Source organism: Etheostoma spectabile, chromosome 13, assembly GCF_008692095.1.
Source record: "Etheostoma spectabile isolate EspeVRDwgs_2016 chromosome 13, UIUC_Espe_1.0, whole genome shotgun sequence".
NCBI lineage: Eukaryota > Metazoa > Chordata > Actinopteri > Perciformes > Percidae > Etheostoma > Etheostoma spectabile.
Window position 1 is genome coordinate 29,317,185 of NC_045745.1, and position 23,826 is coordinate 29,341,010.

The following is a 23,826-nucleotide window of genomic DNA, read 5'->3' on the forward strand; positions in this document are numbered from 1 at the left end:
ATTGCATTTCTCAAAAAGAAGAAATACAAGTGTTAACAGAAACACTTGTAATTGTAGTCTGGGTCTTTTTATGACAAAGGCATAATAGCCCAAGCCTGCATCATGTATGCTGATTAATCCAGCCTTGTATTTATTTATTTCCAATTAGGATGTGTTGAGCATGTGTGTCAGCCTTTTTGTTTCCATGCCAACATGTAACCCTATCATGTTTCTCTTCGGGGTATCTTCTGGAAATGGGACTTCTGCTTTGGGGGGGGGGGGGCACCGTGCATCTTAAATACGATTATGTGACCTGACAGTCTGAGGTCTCCCACTGACAGTGATCCATGCGGAGAGAAGGTTGTGATTGTCAGTTCGATGCTTTCCGTTTGCTGCGCCTTGCCCAAATGCTCGCCATGCGGTAAGGCTGCGCCTCAGAATCGCTACCGGCAAATAAAGCATCCTCATGACTCCGGTACAGACAAAGGAGGACAAACATAAACCAGTCCCCAGACATGTGTCCCTGTATGGGACCACGTTTTTGCTCATATTTTCCATTCTAGTCGAAGGGGTGGTATTAAACATTGTACAGAATAGATCACCGTCTTTTTTGATAAACAGAGTAATTTAACACCGGTACATTAAATGTTTTGGCAACATCTTCGGGTTGTATTTTCCACTGTCACTATAGATGTTTCAACCATGTGTTGCATAGCAGTGTTGATTTATGGAATGAATGAATGGTGTGTCGCGGAATAAATAAAGTATTGATATGGCTGTTTTGTGTGGCCGCCATTCTTTATCCTTGGGGGGGGTGCTTTAATGTGTTGGTCGTCTATTCGCTCCCAGACCCTACACCGACATCGCAATGGAGGGATGAGAAGAGAGAAATGGGTGGGGAGGGAGGAGGGGAGTTGCGCCACTGTTAAGAGGAGAGAGCTTCAGTCTGAGAGCGCGCTAGGGTGGGATGCTGTCCTTCCACGGTCAAGTCCGCTACATTCAGTTACTCAACTTCCGGTTACCGTTTTCAAAATAAGACCCCCCCATGACTGAACATGCAGACTGTGCTGCTGAAATTTCAATAAAACACATACAGGCAAGTATTGTTCATGGCGTTATAAACTAAATGCGGTATAGCAAAAGTATGTATTTGGTCGCAATGCATAACGGCAAAAAATCATTAGTTATGATTTAATGCAACACTTGAAAAACTATGAAATCCCAGCCCTTTATTTCAACACTTAACTACAAACACTAGAAGGGCCTCTCCAGTTTTGGGTTTCTTAGACGCGTTTCTCCTTATTTCCCCCTCTAGTAGAGCTAACTGAGAAAAAAAGTGACACTTTTAACAATTTTACTTTGATGGAAACAGAGATCTTTTCCGGTTAGATTGGGGCGAATTTCGACAGTCTTGATGGATCTCACAGCTCCAGCGGCAGGGAAACACACCCGTCAGCAGCGCGCATTGGAGACAAAAAAGCGCATCACGGACAAAGGAAATATGGGTGCGCTGGAGAGGATTCACCTCAGCCGGGTAGCACAATGGATGAGCCGCGTGTGTTTCGTTCACCGGGAGACCAATTAGCTCACCTTAATGAGGTGCTGGGATGCAAGATACTGCAAGCTAAAAAGGCGGAAGGCTGCGTTTAATCCGTCTGCGGATCACATAAGCTTGCAATGGCTGTGGCGGGGATATGCAACTGGATAGGGAATAATGTGCCTTTTTATTTTGTGATATTTTCCTTATTTTGTGGCCTTTCGTTTGGACAATTGCGATATTCTATTACGGAAGAATTAGAAAATGGGGCACTGGTCGGTGATCTGGCGCATGACTTGGGGCTGGATATTCGAAAGCTTGCCACCCGAAAAATCAAGGTAACCTCCAACAGTGGCAAACGCTATGTGATTGTCAACCCCAAAAATGGCAAATTACTTGTCAATGAAAGGATCGACAGGGAGGCACTGTGTGATTTATCCAACACCTGTCTCATTAATCTGGAGGTGCTGGTCGAAAACCCCACCGAGGTGCACCATGTCGAGGTGGAGATTGTGGATGCCAACGATAATGCGCCGCAGTTCCTCGCAGAAGAGTATCAACTGGAAATCACAGAATCTGCTTTACCAGGGTCTCGTTTCCCAATTGAAAACGCTCAAGACCCAGACATTGGGTCCAATTCCGTTCGTATGTATCAGCTTAGCACAAACGACCATTTCGCGCTGGTATCTAACAAGCCCTCGCTAAATACAAAGCACATTGAGCTTGTGCTCAAAAAGCCAGTTGATCGCGAACAGACGCCTTACCACCAATTGATTCTAAGTGCTGTGGATGGCGGGATGCCAGAGAAAACAGGCACGGCCAAAATAAATGTCCGGGTCCTGGACTCAAATGACAATGTCCCCACGTTCGACAGCTCAGTGTACAAGGTGAAACTGTTAGAGAATTCGCCCAAAGACACCCTGGTAATTAAACTGAATGCAACTGATCTGGATGAGGGCACAAATGGAGAGGTTTATTACTCTTTCAGCACCTACACGCCTGAGAGAGTGAGGCAGATGTTCAGCATGAACACTAACACGGGAGAAATAAGAGTGAGGAGCAATGTTGACTATGAAGAGACCAACTCCTATGAGATGTACATCCAGGCGATGGACAAAGGCCCCGGGGCCGTCGCAGCACACTGCAAGGTAGTGGTAGAGGTGGTGGATGTCAATGACAACGTCCCTCAGATAGTGTTGTCATCTCTGTCTAGCCCTGTGAGGGAGGATGCCCGTGCAGACACAGTCGTGGCCCTCATTAGTGTTACTGATCAAGACTCCGGTGCTAACAAGCAGGTGAGCTTAGAGATCCCAGCAGGCCTTCCGTTCAAGATCAAATCATTCAGAAATTACTACACTCTGGTTACCTCAGCCTTCTTGGACCGTGAGACCACCGATGCCTACAATGTCACTCTGAGTGCCACAGATGGAGGACACCCTCCCCTTTCCTCCCAGAAGACCATACAGGTGGATGTGGCTGATGTTAATGACAACCCACCGCGATTTGAACAGACTTCATATACGGTCTATGTGGCTGAGAACAATGCCCCCGGGGCCTCTTTGTGTACTGTGAAAGCTCAAGACGCAGACATCAAAGAGAACGCACGCATCACCTACACAGTGCTCAATGACAACAACCATGGCATCCCTGTCACCTCGTATGTATCTGTGAAGGCCGATACAGGAGAGGCTTATGCCCTGCGAGCCTTTGACTATGAGTCACTGAGAGAGTTTCACTTCCAGGTCAAAGCCCAAGACGGGGGCATTCCTCCACTCAGTCGTGTTGCCACTGTCTACATCTACATAATGGATCAGAATGACCATGCACCACTGATAGTCAAACCTCCCGGCAATGGCACGCGCTCCTTGGAAACGGTCCAAAAGAACGCAGAGCCTGGTGCCATGGTGACCAAAGTGGTGGCATACGATGCAGACGCTGGTCCAAACGCCTGGCTGGTGTACGTGCTGGAGACGGCCACTGACCTGGACTTGTTCAAGGTGCACGAACACACCGGTGAGATCAGGACCACTCGGAGGATCCTGGAGGACAACTCCACCTCTTTTGCTCTAACCGTTGTCGTGAAGGACCACGGGCAGCCGGCGCTTTCCTCCACCGCCACCATCAACGTGGCTGTCATGGAGGTGCCACCCAAAGTGGCTCCTGACCCCAAGAGGATCATCCGACCTCATAGCACACTGCTTTTCTCCAACGTGACCCTCTACTTGATCGTTGCTTTGAGTGCCACCACCTTCGTTTTCCTAGTCACTGTGGTGGTGCTGGCCATCGTCCGCTGCCATGCCTACTGCACCCAGCCTGGGTCCTGCTCCCCTTGCTGTGTGTCACAGAAGCCCCCTCCAGATGGTGGGAGCAGCAGTGTAAGTGCAGGTGGGGGAGGCGGTGGTGGAGGACCCGGGGCACAGCCTAATAACAACGTGGTGCTGCGGAGAGACCTTAAAGTGGAGCCTCACTACATCGAAGTGCGTGGGAATGGCTCCCTCACAAAGACTTACTGCTACAAGACCTGCCTGACAGCCACGTCTGGCAGTGACACTTTCATGTTCTACAACACGGGACGTCCAATCAGTGGCACCTGGGGCAGCGGTGCCGACCGCTTCTTCACGAGTGGAAGTGGATTTGTACGCAGACTGAGTATGCCAGATGCCTCGATGCAACTCTGCCCAGAGGTGCGTCATTCATTTTTTATGTTTAACCTTTGTCCGCATGAGTAGAAGGTCTTAAATGTTGAAATATTAGTGGCTCTAATGAAATTTTATTTAGCTCCAAATAATGTAAGACCTTTTTAAGTTCATACTCAACATTACTTTTTTTCTAAGGTTATTGCCACAGCATTCATTATCCCAATCCATTTTTGTCAGTATAGTATTGTAACAGGGGGATGGTACTCCTATATGTCAGGTCTGATCCATTCCTGTAATGAATTGAATCCTTGCCAGCATCACTCTCTTTGTTCAGTTCCCACTTGTACCGTGCTGTCGCTTAGCTCAGCCCAGCCCAGCTCAGCACTCACACTGCATTAGTGTCAGGCCTGATGCTTTTCCCGGGTCCTGTGTTATTTCTGATGATTCAGAGATTTGTGTTTCATTTTGACATTGTCATCACGTCTACACTAAGAACAGGTCATGTAGTCTTCACTACTGGTTCATTCTCTGTGCAAGTGGGTTTTGACTTGTGTATGTGTGTGTGTGTGTGTGTGGGTGGCTATGTGTGTGTGAGTAAAACTGTTACACAGAAGTTAGTTGACTTGAAAAAAAAAGGGCTGGTAGGACTAGTTGTTGCCTCTTTCTATGTAAAAGTTATGCATTTACCTCCTGCAATTTGAGTTTCATGGTCTTAAAGGTTGTATTACACTTCAAGGATACAATTCTCTGAGCCAAAACTATTAGTGAAACGGTGAATTCCTTTTCCTACAACTGAATCAACAATCCTGATTTACATGAAATATAGCAAAACCTAAAATCCTAGTAATATAGAGGTGAACAATTCAAAAATTCCCTGCTTTCCCAGCCATATATGCACCATTTGTGTGGCCCTTAAATGTTGAAATGTTCATGAGTAATGTGTAAATATATTCTACTCTAATGTTGAGAGATGTGTTAGCAAGATTGATGCTTCAAATATTGGAATATCTAATTACAAATGTCAGATTGCTGAGGGAAATGCTCCTATAGGTTATCTCTCTGAATGCATTATGTTAATGATCAGGTGCCAGCCACTGGTACATTAGTCACAAGAAAGTCTCTTACCAAGATAAGTGTATCAGTGTAAATTAAATTAACCTCTGTTCCCCAGCCCTGCAAATTAGTTTTACTCGAAGAGGCTGGGTCTACCAGTAGAAAATACTCCCCTCTGAATTCAACTGAGGAACATAATGTGCCATCTTTATCTGGGACACTTGCTACTGCCTGAGCACATTTGTGTCTTAAACACATTTTTCCAAGGTTACAACCCACATAGTGTTGACAGATTTCAGCATTAGTCTTAATACAGATGTTATTATGATGTTACACACTCATTTCATGCAGTGCATGTGCACGGTGCCTACTCATGAGTAAAGTAACGAGCAGGCATAATCAGACATAATTCACGGCCATGGAAGATGACTTTTCCCCTTATGACATTCATACGGTTCTTTGAATATAAAGGCACATTCATCAGCAACATTTGATTATCACCAAAGGAAAACGAATGGGAGTCCTGGCAGTCTTAACATGGTGACTCCAAAAGTCAAAAAAATAACTTATAAACTAATAACAGAAGATTTTAAATACATTTGACTAGTTAGCTTAGGAAGTCTTTGTCCAGGCAGTGTATTCTAATGTCACCAATATTTCCTAATTTTCTGTGTTCTAAGAAACATCTAAACTTCATATTGTTTATCAATTTTTTCAGCGCAAACATGTACTACAAATAAAATATGTCTATGGTTGCTCTGGTTTAATAATAGTAACTTTATGGAGATTTACATTCATCTGAATCAAGTAAATCTCCAAAGCAAAAAAGATGGAAGAAAATGAAGAAATGAAGAATGACTTATTACAAGACAGACCGTAGTGTAAAACACATTATTGATGATTTGTCCTTGCGATCCCATTTGTATGGGATTGCCTTTCACACTGGGCTAACACAGGCCAGATGTATAGGATGTGGTTGCCCTGGCGATGATGGCTCTTGCTTATTGGTTTTTAACTGCAGTAATTTACCAGAGGACTGCTGGGAGTTCCAAGAACTCAGCCCAGGTTCATTAGGTGCAGACACACACTCCTGTGTGTGTTTGTGTGTGTGTGTGTGTGTGTGTGTGTGTGTTAGGGGATATCAATATGTATGTATGTGAGAGAAGAGAGAGAGAGAGAGAGAGAGAGAGAGAGAGGAGAGAGGAGATGGAGTGTGTGTTGTGTGTTTGTGGTGTGGTGTGTGTGTGTGTGTGTGTGTGTGTGTGTGTGTGTGTGTGTGTGTGTGTGTGTGTGTGTATGTTTGCAATGGGGGACACAACTGCTGTGTGTCTATCACATCCAGAGCTGGGATGTGTATCATGATTAATTGATGAGACCATGGCCCATCCTAGCTCTGCACTGTATGATATTAAACTAAACTCTCGCTTCCTTCCTACGTCCCTCTTTCTCTCTCTTCTCTTTTTTGACCTCTTCTCTCTCACTTTCTCTCTCTCTTTACCTCTTGCTCGCTCAGCCAAAAGCCCCGAATGCTGACTGGCGATATTCTGCATCTTTGAGGGCAGGGATGCAGAGGTAAGCACTTTTCATCTTTAACTCTTCTGCAACTTTTAATCATCTACAGAAACTTACACCTATTCATGCTACTCACTCTGGTCTACACACACAGTCTGGTACCACAACAGCGTTTCCCTTCATAGTGCTCTTTGCCACAGCTGGAATGTATGGTATCTCTATATACAATATTTATTGACACGTCAGATTTCTGCAGATTTTCATCACAAGACACTGCGATACAGTACTGCAGATCAGTTATCTGCCATGAAATGACCAGTAGTGGCCCCTTATCATCAGTTTGAACCTCAACCCTGTCCTCTTCCTTTGGGAAAAACCATCCACAGTTCCCATCAGTGGATGCATAGCACTCCTCTGCAGTGTAATACTATATAGGTCATCTACATTCTGAGTGTCGCTTCCCCCAGTCTTTAAGCAGGAATGAAGGACAAATGAGCAGACTATGACCTTTCTCACATTATCAGATGCACACATGCATCAGTGTCAGAATGTACAGCTGCCCTGCACGTGTGTGCCTTTTAGTGCAGGTTTTTTTTTTATATTTCTGTCCAGAGATGAAGGGAGAAGTTGTGAACACAGACAGCAGAGGACATTTTGGAGTCTAATTTAAATAGCTCAGTGGCGTGTACTCAGTTTTTCTAATAATGGCTGCATGCAGCACGCCTCAATGCTTGACGAAATCCCAATTAAAGACTGATCTAAACATCATATTCATATAGAGAAAACTGAAAGAAAGAAGATTCGACCAAAATTGTAATAGAATATATTTTTTTTAATCTACTGTATATCTGTCACTTAATTTTTGTAATGACCAGGGGGTCTCACTTATAAACATGGCATCCGCACAAAACGGGGCTGAAAATGTGCGTACACCACTTCCCATGCAACGGTTGGGATTTATATACTTTTTTTTTTAAACTGGACGGGAGAATGTGCAGTCCTCCATGTAAACTTTGACCCATGCCTACGCACATTTTGGAGACAGTGAGGATAGTGCGTACTGTTCGTGACAAAACCTGCATGAAGAAAAGATTTTTTGTCTTTAAATTGTATCTCTGGGTAGGGGGTACCACTACTCGATGCTGTGGTTTTGACAGTGTTAACAAGCACAAGTTGTTGTAAATACTGTAAACACCCCCCCAGGCTGAATGTTGCATAATGGCATTGCTGGCTCTACAGGAGGACTACGCCAATGGAAGAATCAGGAAGGGAAAGAGACTTAATATGACAATTTAAATTCCCTAAAACTGTGCTCTTGGATCTATGGACTGAATTGGGTCCAGTAGCGAGGGCAACACACCGGACCGTGCATCCCAGTCCAAACACAGATCATCGCCACTTTGGGGGCAACCAATTGTTTCTTGAGGGAAATTGCAGATAGCTAAGTGTTTAATATAAATGTTATATATAATCTTCAACTTTATCACTAAGACTTGTTTGGATATAATATAGTTCAGGTAAAATCTTATCATATACCTGTAGGTCTATGGGTAGGTATACATCCAAGCTGTCCCCGAGTGCCATAATGGCTGTGTATTCAGGTTTCTCTACACTGTGCTAGAACAGGCCAACATTGTAATTCAGTGTACTGCATTTCCCAAGCTGAGGTGCTAATTTATGACAGCAGTACATAACAAATGGACTGAAGTGACTGTAGTGTGTATGAATCAGAGAAAGCAAAGTCAAATCCTTTTGTAATCAGGACTAAAAACTTAAAATTAGAAGCAATTAAGGACCACGAGTCATCAAAAAGCCACCTACACACGATAAGTTGTAAACTATCAAAGACTGCGCTTCCGGAGGAGACCACTGCGGTCAAGGCACTGACGTCCATGAAAGCAGCGCAGTTGGAGAGGATGCGACGGCTGTTTCGGAACGTTCATGTGATTCCTGTTTTTCACCTATATGAGGCAAAACAAAACGGCTGGTCGTAAATAAAGTTAACTGCAGGCCCTGTCAGGGACTAATAGATTTTACTTCCACATGTGTATAATTTGCAATGTATTTTCATAATTTCATGTCAACAATGCTTACTGCTCAGTTGTGCAGTCTTCTGCTCTGTCTAAGTTTGATTTAATTGGATATTAGTGTTAATTTCTACGGCGTGGAAGGTATCATAATGTGCATCATGTCATCAAGTCACTGCAACATGACATGGATTAACATAAATCATTGCAATTTGCCGCTGCCGCCTCTAGAATGACAGTGCCAGTAACACGCAAAGACACCGAGAGACCCATATTAACACTTAACCCCAACACACGCATGCTGTAATGTATCACACCACACACAGCGTGTAGCACCAACATTAATGACCCACATTCTAACTGTAGTGGAGCCAGTCAGTGAAGAATACACCAGTATCTGTGTCATATTCTCACACATTACACCAGGTTTTGCTTATGGCAAATCTTGAAACAAACACTGCTCAGAATGCACATGGCCATTTTATATTATAACAAATCCTTATTCAACATAGCACACACTTTGAGTGTGTTGTTGTTTGAGATAGATGCTGGATGTGCTGCATTGTATGCACTTGCCTTTCTATGTTTATTACAGCGTTAGTTTCTAAATATAAAGATACATTTTTAGGGATTCTGTGTTGTCATTTCTATTTTTATGTTCTTCAGCCCCATTGGTACTTGTCAAGGACATTATTAAGGTGTACAGCAAAATTGTTGGAACAACCTCCATGACCTGTATAAGGACCAATCGGTAAAGAAAGCCTATTCCGTCTTGGCTGTTCCGAGCCATCCACTGGGTGCGAATCTTTGTTGCTACCAGCAGATACGATCTTCTGCAATGCAGAACAAATAGGTTCAAAAGGCCATTTATTCCTGCTGCCATCAGCAATGTGAATGACTTTCTTAAAATGTAACTCTTCTAATTATTTTGTTGTTGTTTTTTATGGTGTGCGTGTTATCTATGTAGCCTACTGCTGGCTGTAAACCAAATTTCCCTCCAGGGTTAATCGTTCCAAAATGTCCGATACGTACCAATACCAATACCGTGACTTTGATACCGGTTCCTAAACAAGGTTTTTATCAATTGGAAAATAAAGATTAAAGATTGACACAATACTCTAAACAACAGCAAGTCATATGTTACTAAGAAGCTACAAAATTACTGAAACACAATGAAGACACTAAAGTTACTGTAGTAAAACTTTAAAAAATGCCTTCTTCTCAATAGTCCCCAGTAGTGCCATTTACTTAGTAGGTGATTAGAATAGGGATGAGGGATGTAACATACCTATTGTTAGCCGAACAACCAAAATGCCCTTGTTAACCTTCCATTCACCCTGTCCACCCCCCTCCCCAGAGTAGCAGTAAGTGCAGGGACAGAGGGGTTATTTAGCTAATATGTTAATATATTCTAGTCTGCCTGACTCATTGATCCTTTTTCTGACTGCAACTCAGAATCCATGGCCCTGACCATGGCTCTGAAATATCAGTAACCTGACTCTATTGATAAAGCCATGGCATTGTCCGTGGTGCTGAGATAGCAAAAAGATTTTTAATTGTGACTTTTTCTCTCAGGCATGACCTTCGGTCAGATTCATCTTGGATCTATAATGTTCTCTAAACTATAGCTTATCCAGTGGGTTACTTAAAAGAACTAGTCTTCTCAACACTAGGGTGCTCCCATTGGGCAATCTCCCGTGTTAAAAATTAACAAATTGCCTACTGCACACGCTGTATGTTAACTTTACGGTGATGTCAATACATCTCCACTGAGGCTGGGAGCTGTTAACATGGCAGTTAGGACAGTAACATCCTGTGGGAAGGATGCAGTGAAATGGCGAATAAGGGCAACATCAATGTTGACTACCATCGCAGCCAGTTTTTGTTTTGGGATAAACTTGATTATATCAGTTGGGATGATGACTATACGGCCATTACTCATATGTCAGAGGATACGCACTGCTACGCCCTGTATGCCCTGCTGTGCCCTGCTACGTACTGCTATGCCCTGCAGTGCCCTGCTATGCCATGAACTACTACAACTACTCTTTATAGTCATAGTTCCATTATCTTTATTGTGACTATAATTGCCACTGTTCATTACACCCCCAACCGGTACCATCAGACACCATCTACCAAGAGCCTGGGTCTGTCCGAGGTTTCTCCCTAGAAGGAAGTTTTCCTCACCACTCGAGGTTTCTACCTTAAAGGGAGTATTTCCTTGCCACAGTCACACTAAATGCTTGCTCTTGGGGGAATTACTGGAATAAGTATTTGTAGATTTGTACAACAGCCAATAGGAACTGAAATGACCTATTATTGACCAAAGTCTCCTGTCAGGGGCTGGATTCTCTAAAGCCTGAAAACATAGCGGAGGAGGTACAGAGGGTTCCTCTCAGACCACATGAATTACAATATGCTGAAAGATTATTATGGATTTTTTGCCTAATGACGCCAAAACAACGTGTCTACCCCAACTTTAACTAAGCCATGAAATCAGGGGCCAGATTACACACAAGACCAGATTCATCAGACCAAAGCAACCCCCTAGCTGGTAATGAGCACAACTTTAGGTTTAGAGCAGCACCATTTTAAGAATTGCATGATGTCAATAGGAATATTTCTTTTATTTTACTGGATCTATATTTGATTAAATGTTTCTCATTGAGTGTTCTGCCTTTCAGTTCGGTCCACATGGAGGAGTCCTCTGTAATGCATGGAGCCCAGGGGATGCTGGTCCAGAACTGGCCCACTGTGTCCAGCGCTGCAGGTGAGTGTGGCAGTCAGGACAGAGTGACAAACCAGCAGAGGAGTGTCAGCTTCTTTGGGGCAATAGTGACAGAAAACTGAAATACAAAACTGATCTTGCCTTTTTTATATCTACATTTGAACAAAAGAAAACTGAGAAAGATTTCATTAATCTTGCTTTAAAATCTACGTATCAGAAATAGAGACTGTTTAAGAGGTGTGATGAAATGTCTTTATCTGATTTGTACATCTTCAAGCTATTTGTTGAAAGGAAGCAGGGACCTGGGATTTGAACCCCAGGTACCTTATTTGCGTGTGCCAAAAACAAAATGAGAGGGAAGCCAGCAAGTGTCCTTATTCTTGTCGCTGCACTTGGGACTCGTGTTACTCCCTCCCAATGAAGCTAACTGCTGGCAGGTAAAGAATCAACACTGACGTTCACAAACACAGTGTGTTGTGAAAGGTTTTTGTATATACCGGATAAAAAACAAATAGTTACATCATTAGGCATAACCTACCACATCCCAGAGCACACTAACAACTAATATATTAGCTATTATTAAAGTAAGTGTTGTGGACCAGATGGGGCAATAAGAAGATCTTTATTCAATCAAAAGACCTTGAGTATTTTCTGCATTAATTCATTTTACACAGGCACACACTTCTCATTGAACATCCCAGCAACCAACATCCCCATGTGGATCACTCAAACTCCTCACGCTCTTCCAATGCTTTATGTATTGTTTTACAACTTGCTTTATTCTAAACGATTTGTCTGGTTCACTAAGGAATAGTTAATTAAATTAAGTTGAATGGTTAAATGCTTTGACTTTTTGGGGAACAAGCTTGTATGTTTTCTTGCCGAGGGTTAGATGAGAAGATTGATTCAGCTCTCATGCCTGTATCCCAAAGATTAAGCTAGAGCCAGGAGACAGTTAGCTTAGCTTAGCATAAAGACTGGAAGTAGGGGAAAACAGCTACCCTCAGCACGGTATATCTCATTTGTTTAATCTGTACCAAATCCAAAGTGTAAAAATAGGAAGTTGCTGTCTAAAGGTTACAGTTTCACATATTAGTTTTTCGTACGTATTAATAAACAAAATATAGTGTTATTTAGTCAGCTTTAGAGGTGCTAGTAGGCCAGTGTTTGTTTGTTTTTACCATTGAACAGAGCCAGGCTATTTTATTCCCCTTACTTTTGGTGTTTATGCTAAGCTAACTGTCTCACGGCTCTATACTGTATTTATCATGCAGACATAAAAGTGGTATCATTCATCTCAACATCATTGCAGCAAAGTGAATAATCGCATTTCCAAAAATGTCGAACTATTCCTTTAATTGACAATACCTAGGGCAATATTTACAGATGTGAGTTCTATAGGGCTTAACAATCACTCTATTTAGTTTAGTTAAGACTCCTTCACACCTAAATGGCCATTACAATAAGACATTCAAATTTGTCCAGTGGATTAAATTATATTTAATACATTGACTTCATTTTTGTTTACACTTTGGTACAGACAATATGGTAAAACGGGATTTGACAGATTTGTGCTTTGAATATCGACAGTGTTATGCGCATACAGAGCTTAGCCGAGGTGCCAAAAGCCTGGGGCCCTTATGCAGAGCCACAGATAAGCAACTGCATCCTCCCATAAAAGCAGCTGGCTGCATGGAGATCAGACTGAAAAAGGCAACTGTTTTTTAATAAGAAATGAGTTGTCCTGAGTGGGAGTCAACATGAAAATGTTAGCAACACAACATAATTGTAATTAGAACAGGCCTCGAAAATGACCTGTGCTTCACAGAAACACTGGCTCAGGGCTGATGTCTAACAGCTTTTGTCAGTTGACTTGAAAACTTTTCAAACTTTGACTTTCAAAACAGCATTTGGAACATTGTGAGCTGTTCCGTCCTCCCTCCAGCCAAGCTTCCATGCATTGATTTTCTGTCTAGCTGCAGGAATTAGAACATAGGTAGAGACTTGAGGGTGAGGAGTAGCATCGCAGTCAATCAATCGGCGAGTCAGTGACAGTATGTCTTGCTGTCTGTCAGCTATTCCCTCGGTGGAAAAGAGAGCTGGGAAATTGTTCGAGATACAAGCTGTACCAGTTCCAAGTAACTCTGTGCCAGTTTGCTGCAGAGAAATGTGTATTTTGGAGCAGATGGTAAACAGCCTCTTCGGTCATGTAAAGATTCAAATATTGTCTTTAAGCAGAGTGCACAGCGTACTGCAGACCTATCAAGGGGTGGATTGTTGCGTTAGGAAATAATTTGTTGGGAGTGGCTCAGTGCTAAGGCATAGACATGGACTGGATTGCAGGCTGATCCTTTTTACTATGCATCAAGAGGTGGAGTCATTTTTGTGACACATTCCATGTCTGCAGTGAATTGTTATCATGATGAAGTTGTCTGATATGCTGTGATGCATCTAAATGCGGCACCCCCGACACTGTGTTTATGTAAGTGACCCATGGCGCAGATGAGGAGACATGTGTCTTATGCCAGAGGGGGGGAGAAGCTATAATCAGTTGTAAGAGACTACCATGAAAAAAGAGGGATCCAGTAACGTTAAAAGCAATTTTGGAGAGGAAGAGCAAAGGAGACGTACAGGGGGATGGAGAGGGGGGAGCGAGGTGTGGGGGGGATGGAAAAAGAGAAAGGTTAAGAGGATTGGCAGGTTCCTGCAGTAGTGTTGTTGCTAGGGAACGCCATGTGACCTGTTGCCTGGCAACACTGTCTAACTGAGAGATTGCTGCAGCAGCCGCACCCTCCATCAGCAGGGAGTGGGCGAAGGCAGTTTCCATGGCAACCGGTCATATCTCTGAATGGAAGATTTAGAGACAGAAAAAAAAAACAGTGGTAGGGACTCGGCAAGGGCAGGTATAGAAAAGAAAAAGATGCAGTAATTTAAAATGAAACAACGTAGGAAATAATGGTTTACTGTAGGCAGATGTGTCTCATGCAGAATACATATGATGGGCCGCATATAGTTACACAAGCACTACACGACAGATTTCAGATCAGATTTGTGCATGTGCTACAAAGCACCGGAGGGATTCATTTTAGATGGAACCGTAGCTTGGACTACACAGGAAATAACAGCCTATTTTAAGTGTAGGTTACAAAAAAGGAGGCTTCATACACCCACATATCTACATCAGGTGGAATGGCAACCTCCTCACAAGGAACTGTCCTGACCTGCTTAACAGCAGTTACACAATAATCTGTTTTAGATGTGTGTTAGCTGTGAAATATAGGCTAATATGAAGACATGGCAGAGTTAGAAATAATCCTCCATGTTAGAGAAACAGTGGCACAGGGGAAGGAAAGCTCTTTATAGTTGTACCGACTCGTACAAGCTGTGACGTGACCTGCTTGTTATGAATTACTTTTTCACATGCACACGCACACACATCTCAGATTAATACCTGGGCCAGGATTCTAATTAACATTGTCAAGGTTTTTTGGATTTGTCACAGCCAGTGCAGAGAGCCCTAGGAAGTCCCGAGACGCAGGGACAATATTCACTTGATTAGACGCTGCACGGCCACTTGACATTTTTGCTCATTTGATCATGCACGAGGACCTGAACTGCTCTGGTCCCATGATGTGGACATGAGCCACACTGTACTGATACTGTGGCACTGCAGGAAAACCGTAATTACAGTGCAGTATGCATCTTCATTACCAGTCCAGTTATGTTTTATTTTATCTACAATAACCACTATCATTTAAGATAATGTGTCCACACACTTTGATCAAATGAAGATATCTCCAAAATGACTGGGCAGATTTTAAATTCTTGTGAATCTGCTGCAGAGGATGAAGCCTAATGTGTCAGTGAACCCCTGACCTTTCCTCTGGCACCTCCATCAGGCTTTATTGATTGGAATTGTTTCTTCTCCATGATGTAAGATTTGCACACAAAACATTTTAAGATCTAACAGACATACTGTAGCCTCATGGAATTTGCTGAACACATTCCCACATGCTCCCAAATGCAAACACCTTTTGTATTTTAAAAGGAAAAATCCAGTATATTTTAACCTGGCAAATTGTTAAAATATATTTTATAAAAAGGCAGCAAGTTGCACCAGATTTTGATCCCTGTGCAGAGTTAGCCAACAGGGATGGCTACCCCAGAGGGTCTACTCCTGGGTTTACATTTGGTTGGGCTCAGAGACAATCGTCTGATTTTATTAATGTAAAAATCAATGTTTATTTGGAACGCTGTAGGAGGCTCTCGCAGCATTTCCTGATCTATGTGTTTTTGTCCTTGTTAGCCTGAATCTCTACAGTAGAGGTGCCAATATTCAATGCCTGCCCTAGATTAGGTTTAATGCCATGCTTTCAAATCACAGGGTCCCACAGAAAGAAAGACATTTTATTGTTAAAACTTATTAACAACGTGTTAAAACAATGATATACTTATATCATTTTAAGTAATCTATCAATACAATATTGTCTAAACAAAGTATTCCCAAATCTATATGACAGAGCATTACCTAACCTTCCTTTAAATAGCAGCATCAGGCAACAGGAAATGGAGGTGCATTGTGTACAGCTATGCTATGCACTGCATTACTGGCTAAATAAGCTCATCCACATTCTTGCTCACAGTGTTTTGCACATCTCCTTCACCTCACCGGCTGTATTTTCAGTTTCTTTTATTAAGCATGGTTGTCCTCCTCCACATGAGAAGCAATCTTCCTTACCTAACCATTGACAGCCATTGAATGGGACTTATCTGAAATACCAGATCCTCTTCCTGGGTTTAATACCCAGATTAAATATAAACAGAAAAACCACAACATCAAATGTCCTAATCCTCAGAAACAGACTAGCATTACAGTATTACAGCACTAACTCCACTTATAGTAAGCTAACATGATGACATCTGACACAGACTAATCATTAAACAAGCTAAATTGCATGGGTCAATTAGCAGCATTTGGCTTGTTTGAATTCAAAATACTCATGAGACGAAATGATAAAAAAACTAAAACCAAGCGAAAGTAAATCTGGATTTTCAGCAGTCAAGGTCTGAAATGGTTCATTTGTTATCCTGCTATTTGCATGCTAATTATTTAATGCAATTTAAAAATGAATACTTCTATGTCACAGTGGTACACTGTGGCTGCTTTGTTTCTAAAAGCTACAATATCTGACCACTCCTATATATACTATATTTTAAACATCAATGATTGACCGAGTTAACATATGATCAATTTTCAGTGATTCAGGGTTCAGTAATATATAATGGCACTCTCTGAAAGGCTGTGAATGCTCTTTTGCAGGAGTGGTTAAACAGGGCAAATAATACAGCGCTAAATATTATTTATTTATATAGCAGTGTGGTAGTGTCCATTACATCTAGTCTTATTATAGTCTACACATATAATTTATTCTCATGCTCAATGAGCTCATTTGTAAGGACTCAGTGGTCCACAGTGTGTACGGACAGTGTGCTTTTTTTAAATGATGTACAGTACCTCCTATGGGATATAGGTTTAAAATCATTTCAGCGCTCCTGCAATGTGAGAAATAGCCTACAAAGAACAATCAAACAGAATATTTTTGCAAGAGCCTGTGTTTAATCTAAATAATATTCAGAGTGAAAGTAGGTCAGTGCAGAGGGAACTGGTGTGGGCCTGGGAGCACCGTGTCTGCGAAACCCGCCCACCCCCATCTCTCTCTCTCTCTCTCTCTCTCTCTCGCTCTCTCTCTCGCTTTCTCTCTCTCCGCATACATCCTCTTTCCTTTTAATTCAGGTGGCTTTAACCTTTTGAACCTAATAGCTATGTCTTATTTTGACTTTAAATACACATTTTTCTATATATATATATATATATATATATATATATAGACATTTTTGTCAGTATCTTTTTTTCTTGCTCTATGGGTTCATTTCTCTGTCTGTCACACACATGCTTCAGCACAAAAAGGTTGAATCCCTGTCGCTGGACTCCTATGAGAGTAGGACTAAACTGCTGCCATCATCCTTATACAAATACAAATCACACTGCCAAGTTAAACATCCATGTTGTTTAAAAGGTTATCCCCGTCCAGTGTTCCCTCCTATTGTCTCAGCTGAATTGCTGTCCTGAAAATATCCACTCCCTGAAGCTATCGCTCCATTACTCTGCACGCTTTTGCTCGATTTCGATTTTATGAACATCTCAAAGATAAAATGACAAAGTCTCAGTAAGGACCAATGCATGACAAGCAGGACAGTTTATTGAAAAAAAAAATAGTGTCAACAAATAAGCTAATTGCAAAGGGGGGTTTAACTCTAATGTCCAGAATGGACTGCCATGCTTCAACTTACCAGCAATCAAAATATAATATGTGTAAAGAGTTACTGTAGAATTGACACTTAAAGCTTTTGAGAAATATACTGATTTGCTGAAAGTCTGACGAGAAGATCAATACCACTTTTATATCTGTTTGGTAAATATGTATCTGGAGTCTGCAGCTGGTTAGCTTACCTTAGCACAAAGACTGGAAACAGGGTGGAATAGCCAGCCGAGCTCTGTACAAGGTAACAAAATCTGCAGATGATTGAATAAAGGTAATGAGTAGTCAGATTTGACGTGATTTCTTTTTCGTCCCACCTGTGTAGATGGAGATGGTGGTGAACTCTCACCCCCAGTCGGCGCTGGAGTCGACAGCAACAGCTGGCACTTCAGATATGGCGCCTCCGGACAGGCCTACTGCCCTCCTCAGCCCCTGAAGCCCGGAGAGATTCCTCCTGAAGCCTTCATCATCCCAGGATCCCCAGCCATCATTTCTATTCGCCATGACGCCGGCCCTGTGGATGACAAAGGTGACTTCATAAGCTTTGGCAAGAAGGAGGAGGCCAAGAAGAAGAAAAAGAAGAAGAAGGACAAGAAGGACAAGAAGGATAAAGGAAAGGATGATGGGGGGGATGATTAGAGGAGAAGGGCTGACTTGAAAACAGAGCTACCAACAAAGTTACATTCTAATTACAGAGCCAGACAAAAAAAGCCAAATGCATATTGTAGAACCAAGGGAACGTCCTCGCACCGAATTTGCATAGACATTGTACAGTGGCCAAACCCTCATTAGACAAGGTCTGGCTCTCCACCACATGTGAACTTGCTAAACAAATTTTCTTCTCTTTCTTGGCTAATTTGGCCCATAACTTTGGCCTATAAAAGGCTAAGGTTTATGTAAACAAATGTTCTTAGTAGACAGACTTCATCTAAAGGTTGGACCAAATTCAAACAGAATGGATTTTATTGGATTAGATTAGCTTTTTCTGTGATTTGCTGCCCTCCGCAAGTTTGTATAATAAAAACAAAAACACCTGAAAAGGTGTACTATTTGTATCTGACCATTGTCAGCTGAGGCTGCTTGTGTTGGCATCCCTGCCTTTATGCAGCTCGCTTCCTGCTTTGCTCACCTAGTTGGAGGTGAAGTGAAAGCCAAACTAAAAAAAAAAGGAAATAAATCAGAGGCTTGTCTTCAGTATTACGGAGGCCTTGTAGAAATTCAAGAAAAATGTGGTATTTTGTAAAAAACAAAAAACTGAAAAAGTAACAACATACAGTATATGTACCATGAGATTAGCACCTTTAAGTGAATTAGGTGGCTGAGACAAGCAGGACCACACTCGAAATAAATAAGAAATAAATAAATAAAGAGCTCCGTTTCAGTGTAGCATAGCACATTGCTGAGGCTGAGGACCTGGACTGGGTTGCACCAACTATGCGCAAGTTTGTTCCCAGGTTAGGGTATAAAGTAGTGGCTTCATAACTGCTAGTTAATTTGCAATTAGCAAGTTAATAAATGTGATTGTGCCATATGGACGTGGTACACCGGGGGAAATATACGACTGTAACTACATTAACATTAAGATTTCAGATGAGTAGCCGATCAGTAGTATTATTACCTTGCTGATGGGTACAAACCACATGGATTTGGAGTTGACCAGATTGGCATACAAATTAGGATTGGTAAAAAGAATTCATATTTGACTCTTAAAGGACAATACTAGTTTTGCATGTTTCAGTCCATTCTCTTTAAATCTTATATCCTTGACGTCACTGCTGTTTTTTCAAAGCAGATAATTGTGTTTAGGGAATATTTAATGGTATATATCTACTTTCAAGTGGCCATAGGTATTCATTTATAACCACAAAAATGAATAAGCTGAGACTCAAACCTTTTCACATTAAGAAATCCATCAAAGTGAACGCAGCATCTGATTTTGTTGTACCAGATCAGTTGGTAATGTAGCTCAAGTGCAGATTCCTTTGAAAACTGCACTGCATTATCGCAGTTACGTAACATTGGCAAAATTGACCATGGATTCCTTACGTCAACCAAGTCTCAGTTGATTAGATAAAGTTAAATAAAAAACAGATTCTGCCGTAAAAAAAAGGACACAAAATAGTCATCAGCAATATGTAAATTGGAGAAAATGGGCATAAACATCCAAATTCGCTGCTTTAGCATGGAATTGCTAAAGAAGGAAAAAAAAAAGTGTGCAAAAAAAAAAGGAAAAAAAGAAAAAAAATCCTGCTTTACTGTTAGTTGAGTGCAATTGTGTGATTTTCGTATCATTTGCACCTGCTTTATTGCTTGCTTAAATATTTAGTTGTTACTTGAGGTTACGTTGTAACAGATTTGTGTGGTGCTACCGCTTGTGTTTTAGCAATGCGTGAATTAGTGGCTACTTTGGATATAGCTAGGGAACCTACGCGCAGCTGATGCAACACACCCCTGACCTAGCCTCTTCTCTTAGAATACGGCACACAGGTCAACGGGGTCTTAATCCCACCGTGTATCAGGACACCCAGTCCAACACACACACATATTTATTATACACAAATACTGACTCTCTCTGCCGCTTACTCACATATACAGAATTCCTCTCTTACACACACACGAACACACACAAAATTTAATAAAAGAAAACACACCCCTTCCTGGAAACAGAAGGCCAAAGCCTCCTCCATCCTTATTTTGGGAGTATATTATATGGCCGGGGCGCAGGAACGTTGCTTGTTGCTTCATTTCTGTTTAAGCCTGATCCCTCTACTTCTGTCTTTGAATGTTAAGTAGTTGTTCTTCAAGCCCTGCACCACTGTCTCGACTGCTTCAGTGCTTGTAGGATTTGCTTGCCCGCTGCCTGTTTCCTCCCTCTACTCCTGTTTCTTCAAATCAATATAGTGGGACGACATCTTTCAAGTCACTCTGCTTCAATGACTTTTGTTAGGTTCAACTGAGCTTAGGAGCTTCAGCCTGAGTGTCTCTTCTGATTGCTCACTGTTGACAACGCTGTCACCTTTGACAAATTAGCAAAATCTGAGATTTTGCTGGATATAGTGAGACAAGATGGAGAGGCAAAAAAGGAATCGTTGTAGTGTATTGTATGTAGAAAAAGGAATCTACAGCACATTTAATTGGGCAGGCCATTGCTTTTTTTGTTGCATGAGCAGAAGTATTGCAGTTATTCCTGTGTCATCCATTAGTGACAACTGATCAATTTGAGTTGAGTGAAACCGCATTCAAAATAAGTGCAACGTAGTTCGGCAGCAGCGGAAAGAGGTCGCTTTGGGGTTGACTCGGAAGAGGGGGGGGAATAAATTAAGGATTAATGGAGGGTAAAGCACAGTGTTGACATTGTTTATGGTGCACCAGTAGGAGGTGATGATACCAGCAAGCAAGCGAAGATTATCAAGTCAAAACCTTCATATTATGCATTTTTGTCTCAATTGATGCACCTAAGCAAACAAAAACAAATAATGGGACGTGCTGTACAAGATAAACTTACAAGTTGCAGTGAACCAAGTGTGAACAGTGTGTTAGTGTTCAGTAGATATCGGAACAGCATTAACATGATGAAACGTGTCATAAATCTCACCTGAGCGTTCCTTTTCTTACATTGTCTTACCAGTCTCAGTAGGGGTGTATAGGTGCATCTATCAGAATCAGTCCCTCCCATGCACACTTGTCTTTCCCCCCCCAGCCCCTTCCTTCAGGTGTACTTCTGTGCTGTCAGATCACCAAGTGGCTGTTTGCATGTTATAAGCAAAGGAAACAGATACTATATAGATACTATATATACATTGATATGTTTTTCCACTGGGAAATGCGTATTGGAATACATATACCTCTGATACACATTCTCAAAGACAATACACACACATTGAAAGTCCCACACTTACTACATTCAAACGCACATCCATACATATACGCTATTGCGAACAGTAATTTGTGGGGGAAACCTAAAAGAGTCACATTTTTTTATCCTGTTGAAAATGAATTTAATCTTCTAGATATACAGTACATAATGCCATTGTGTTATGCTATGAAATGCTTTTCTTTTGCATTTTTACCTTTATGATTTTCATAGATAAGAAAATAAATCCTTAAAGTTGTGTTAAGCTTTGAAATGATGATCAAGAACACTATTGTGAAATCGAATCATTTACTCACCCTCCATATATATCCTTTGAAAAAAGAGAAGAAAAAAATTTAAAAAACAGAAAATGGTATAAAAAAAAATAAAGTTGATGTATTCTCTGCTTGTGTATAGTGAATGTTCCTCAGTCGCTGGGTGTGGCAGTGAGTGGCACACTTTAGTCGACTGTGACAGTGCAGATCTGTTGATAACTTTTTTGTACACCTGCTTATCATTGTAAAGGTGATAATAGTGATTCTTATGATTTCATCAATCTGGTAATGTGTTTTTGTTAATAAGTCACAAATAAAGTTTTCTTAAATATCTTAATATCTAAGCTGTGTTGTGACCTGATTCCAACATACATTGGTTTTAAGGATTCATATTGCCTCCTGTGCTTCCTTTTAAATCCTGGGGATGTTTAGTTTTCAGTTTTTATTGGTTCATTTATATATTTAAAACAAAATGCAATTTATCAAAGGCAATTAGGTGTATGACAGAATGTAGCATTCATCATCACCACATTTTAATTATTGTACCATTCCAAGAAATATATAAGGATATTGTGAAAGTATATTTAAATACCCCCAGATCCAAGAGGAACTGTTACACTTATTGAATCTTTCACATCAGACTTATGAATGAGTTCCTGGAAATATCTGGGCATAAACTGAAACATTGTATCCTTGGATTGTTGAACCATTTGAAAAACAACTCAATCCCACTGACAATGCTACTCATACCTATGATCTAACAACAACACAGAAGTTGGAAAATCCTTTTGTGCTTGGAATTCTCCGTTGAGCTTAAGGTGTAGAGGTCAGCAACATATCAGCACATGTAAAGTTGGCAGGGATTCAAGAATACTGTTTAACATAAAAAATGGGTTGTTTCCTCCATTCTAACAAAGAGTTGAAATTTTGAATGTTGTCTAGGAAGAAGGGGTCTGTTGATGTCCAAGCCACGAGCTCCATCTGTCTGCAGACTGGAGAAATCATTAATTCACACCTCCCTTCCTCCTCCAGGAGTCCATCTCTCCAACAATACTGACACCTACTGATGAAAGCTGAGACGGGCAACTGACCCACATTGTTCTTTTCTTTGAGTTGGAAGAAAGTGTAATGTGTAATAAATGAAGCACAGAATGATTAGCAGATGTATGTGTTTATTGTTTAAATTTTGGGTAATACAAAACTCATAATTTCACATTCTATGCTGTCTGGCTTTAAAAAATAATGTACACCAAGTTAATCCCAATGACACTGGTACACCAATTGTGATTATTTACCTTTACACAAAGCTGGAAATAATGCATTGATAATTGCTTTAAATAACCATTGCTGGGCGGTAGGTGGTAGTGTGGATGTGGTCCAACATCAGTTTCAGGTGGAGAGAAAGAAGCCGGTTTGCAGGAAGGCTGACGCATCTGTGAGTATTCAGGCTAATTGTTAATTTTCCATGCAGCATCCAAGCAACTTGTCCTTAAATACCGCAGTGAAGCTGGGTCCAAGAGAGGATTGACAGACAAACTGGAGGAAGCAGGTGACCGGAGCACGGAGGAAATAAAGGACCCAGAAAGTAAAAGATCTGAGATTCACCACTGACCAGGACTACTTTCCCTCCATAGCTGTGGGAGACAGGGACACAGCTTGTTGTTAAATCATTCACACCTCTGTGTGGATTTGGTTTAACTATATTTGATTGACAGTTGCCTGGAAACATAAGCAAACAACTCAACAACTGTCAGCATATTGTATTCATATGTTGCTAAATCCTAATTGGCACATGTAGCTATGGCATAAGGTCAGTCAAGAAGACTATCCTTTTGTATGCTTGGGCCTGTAGTTTTGTTTCTCAGGCATCCTACCGTCAACTTCTCTCATGCAAGCTCACTTA

At 41.5% G+C, this 23,826-nt stretch overlaps 1 protein-coding gene across 1 annotated transcript; it reads left to right on the forward strand.

Moving 5' to 3' along the window:
- Positions 1 to 1,384: 1,384 nt before the first annotated feature.
- Positions 1,385 to 22,260, forward strand: LOC116700989 (protocadherin alpha-C2). The gene is made up of 4 exons (XM_032534506.1): positions 1,385 to 4,200; positions 6,722 to 6,780; positions 11,432 to 11,517; positions 18,121 to 22,260. Exons 1-4 carry the CDS (start codon positions 1,657 to 1,659, stop codon positions 18,432 to 18,434), a joined length of 3,003 nt encoding a protein of 1,000 aa, XP_032390397.1. The 5' UTR covers positions 1,385 to 1,656; the 3' UTR covers positions 18,435 to 22,260.
- The last annotated feature ends 1,566 nt before the right edge of the window (positions 22,261 to 23,826 follow it).

Excerpts from the sequence above, each read along its gene's own strand:
- LOC116700989 (XM_032534506.1), top strand. The coding sequence starts at position 1,657 with ATGGCTGTGGCGGGGATATGCAACTGGATAGGGAATAATGTGCCTTTT. Across the intron at positions 4,201-6,721 it reads CGATGCAACTCTGCCCAGAG|CCAAAAGCCCCGAATGCTGA; the intron begins GTGCGTCATTCA and ends TTGCTCGCTCAG. Across the intron at positions 6,781-11,431 it reads TTGAGGGCAGGGATGCAGAG|TTCGGTCCACATGGAGGAGT; the intron begins GTAAGCACTTTT and ends TCTGCCTTTCAG.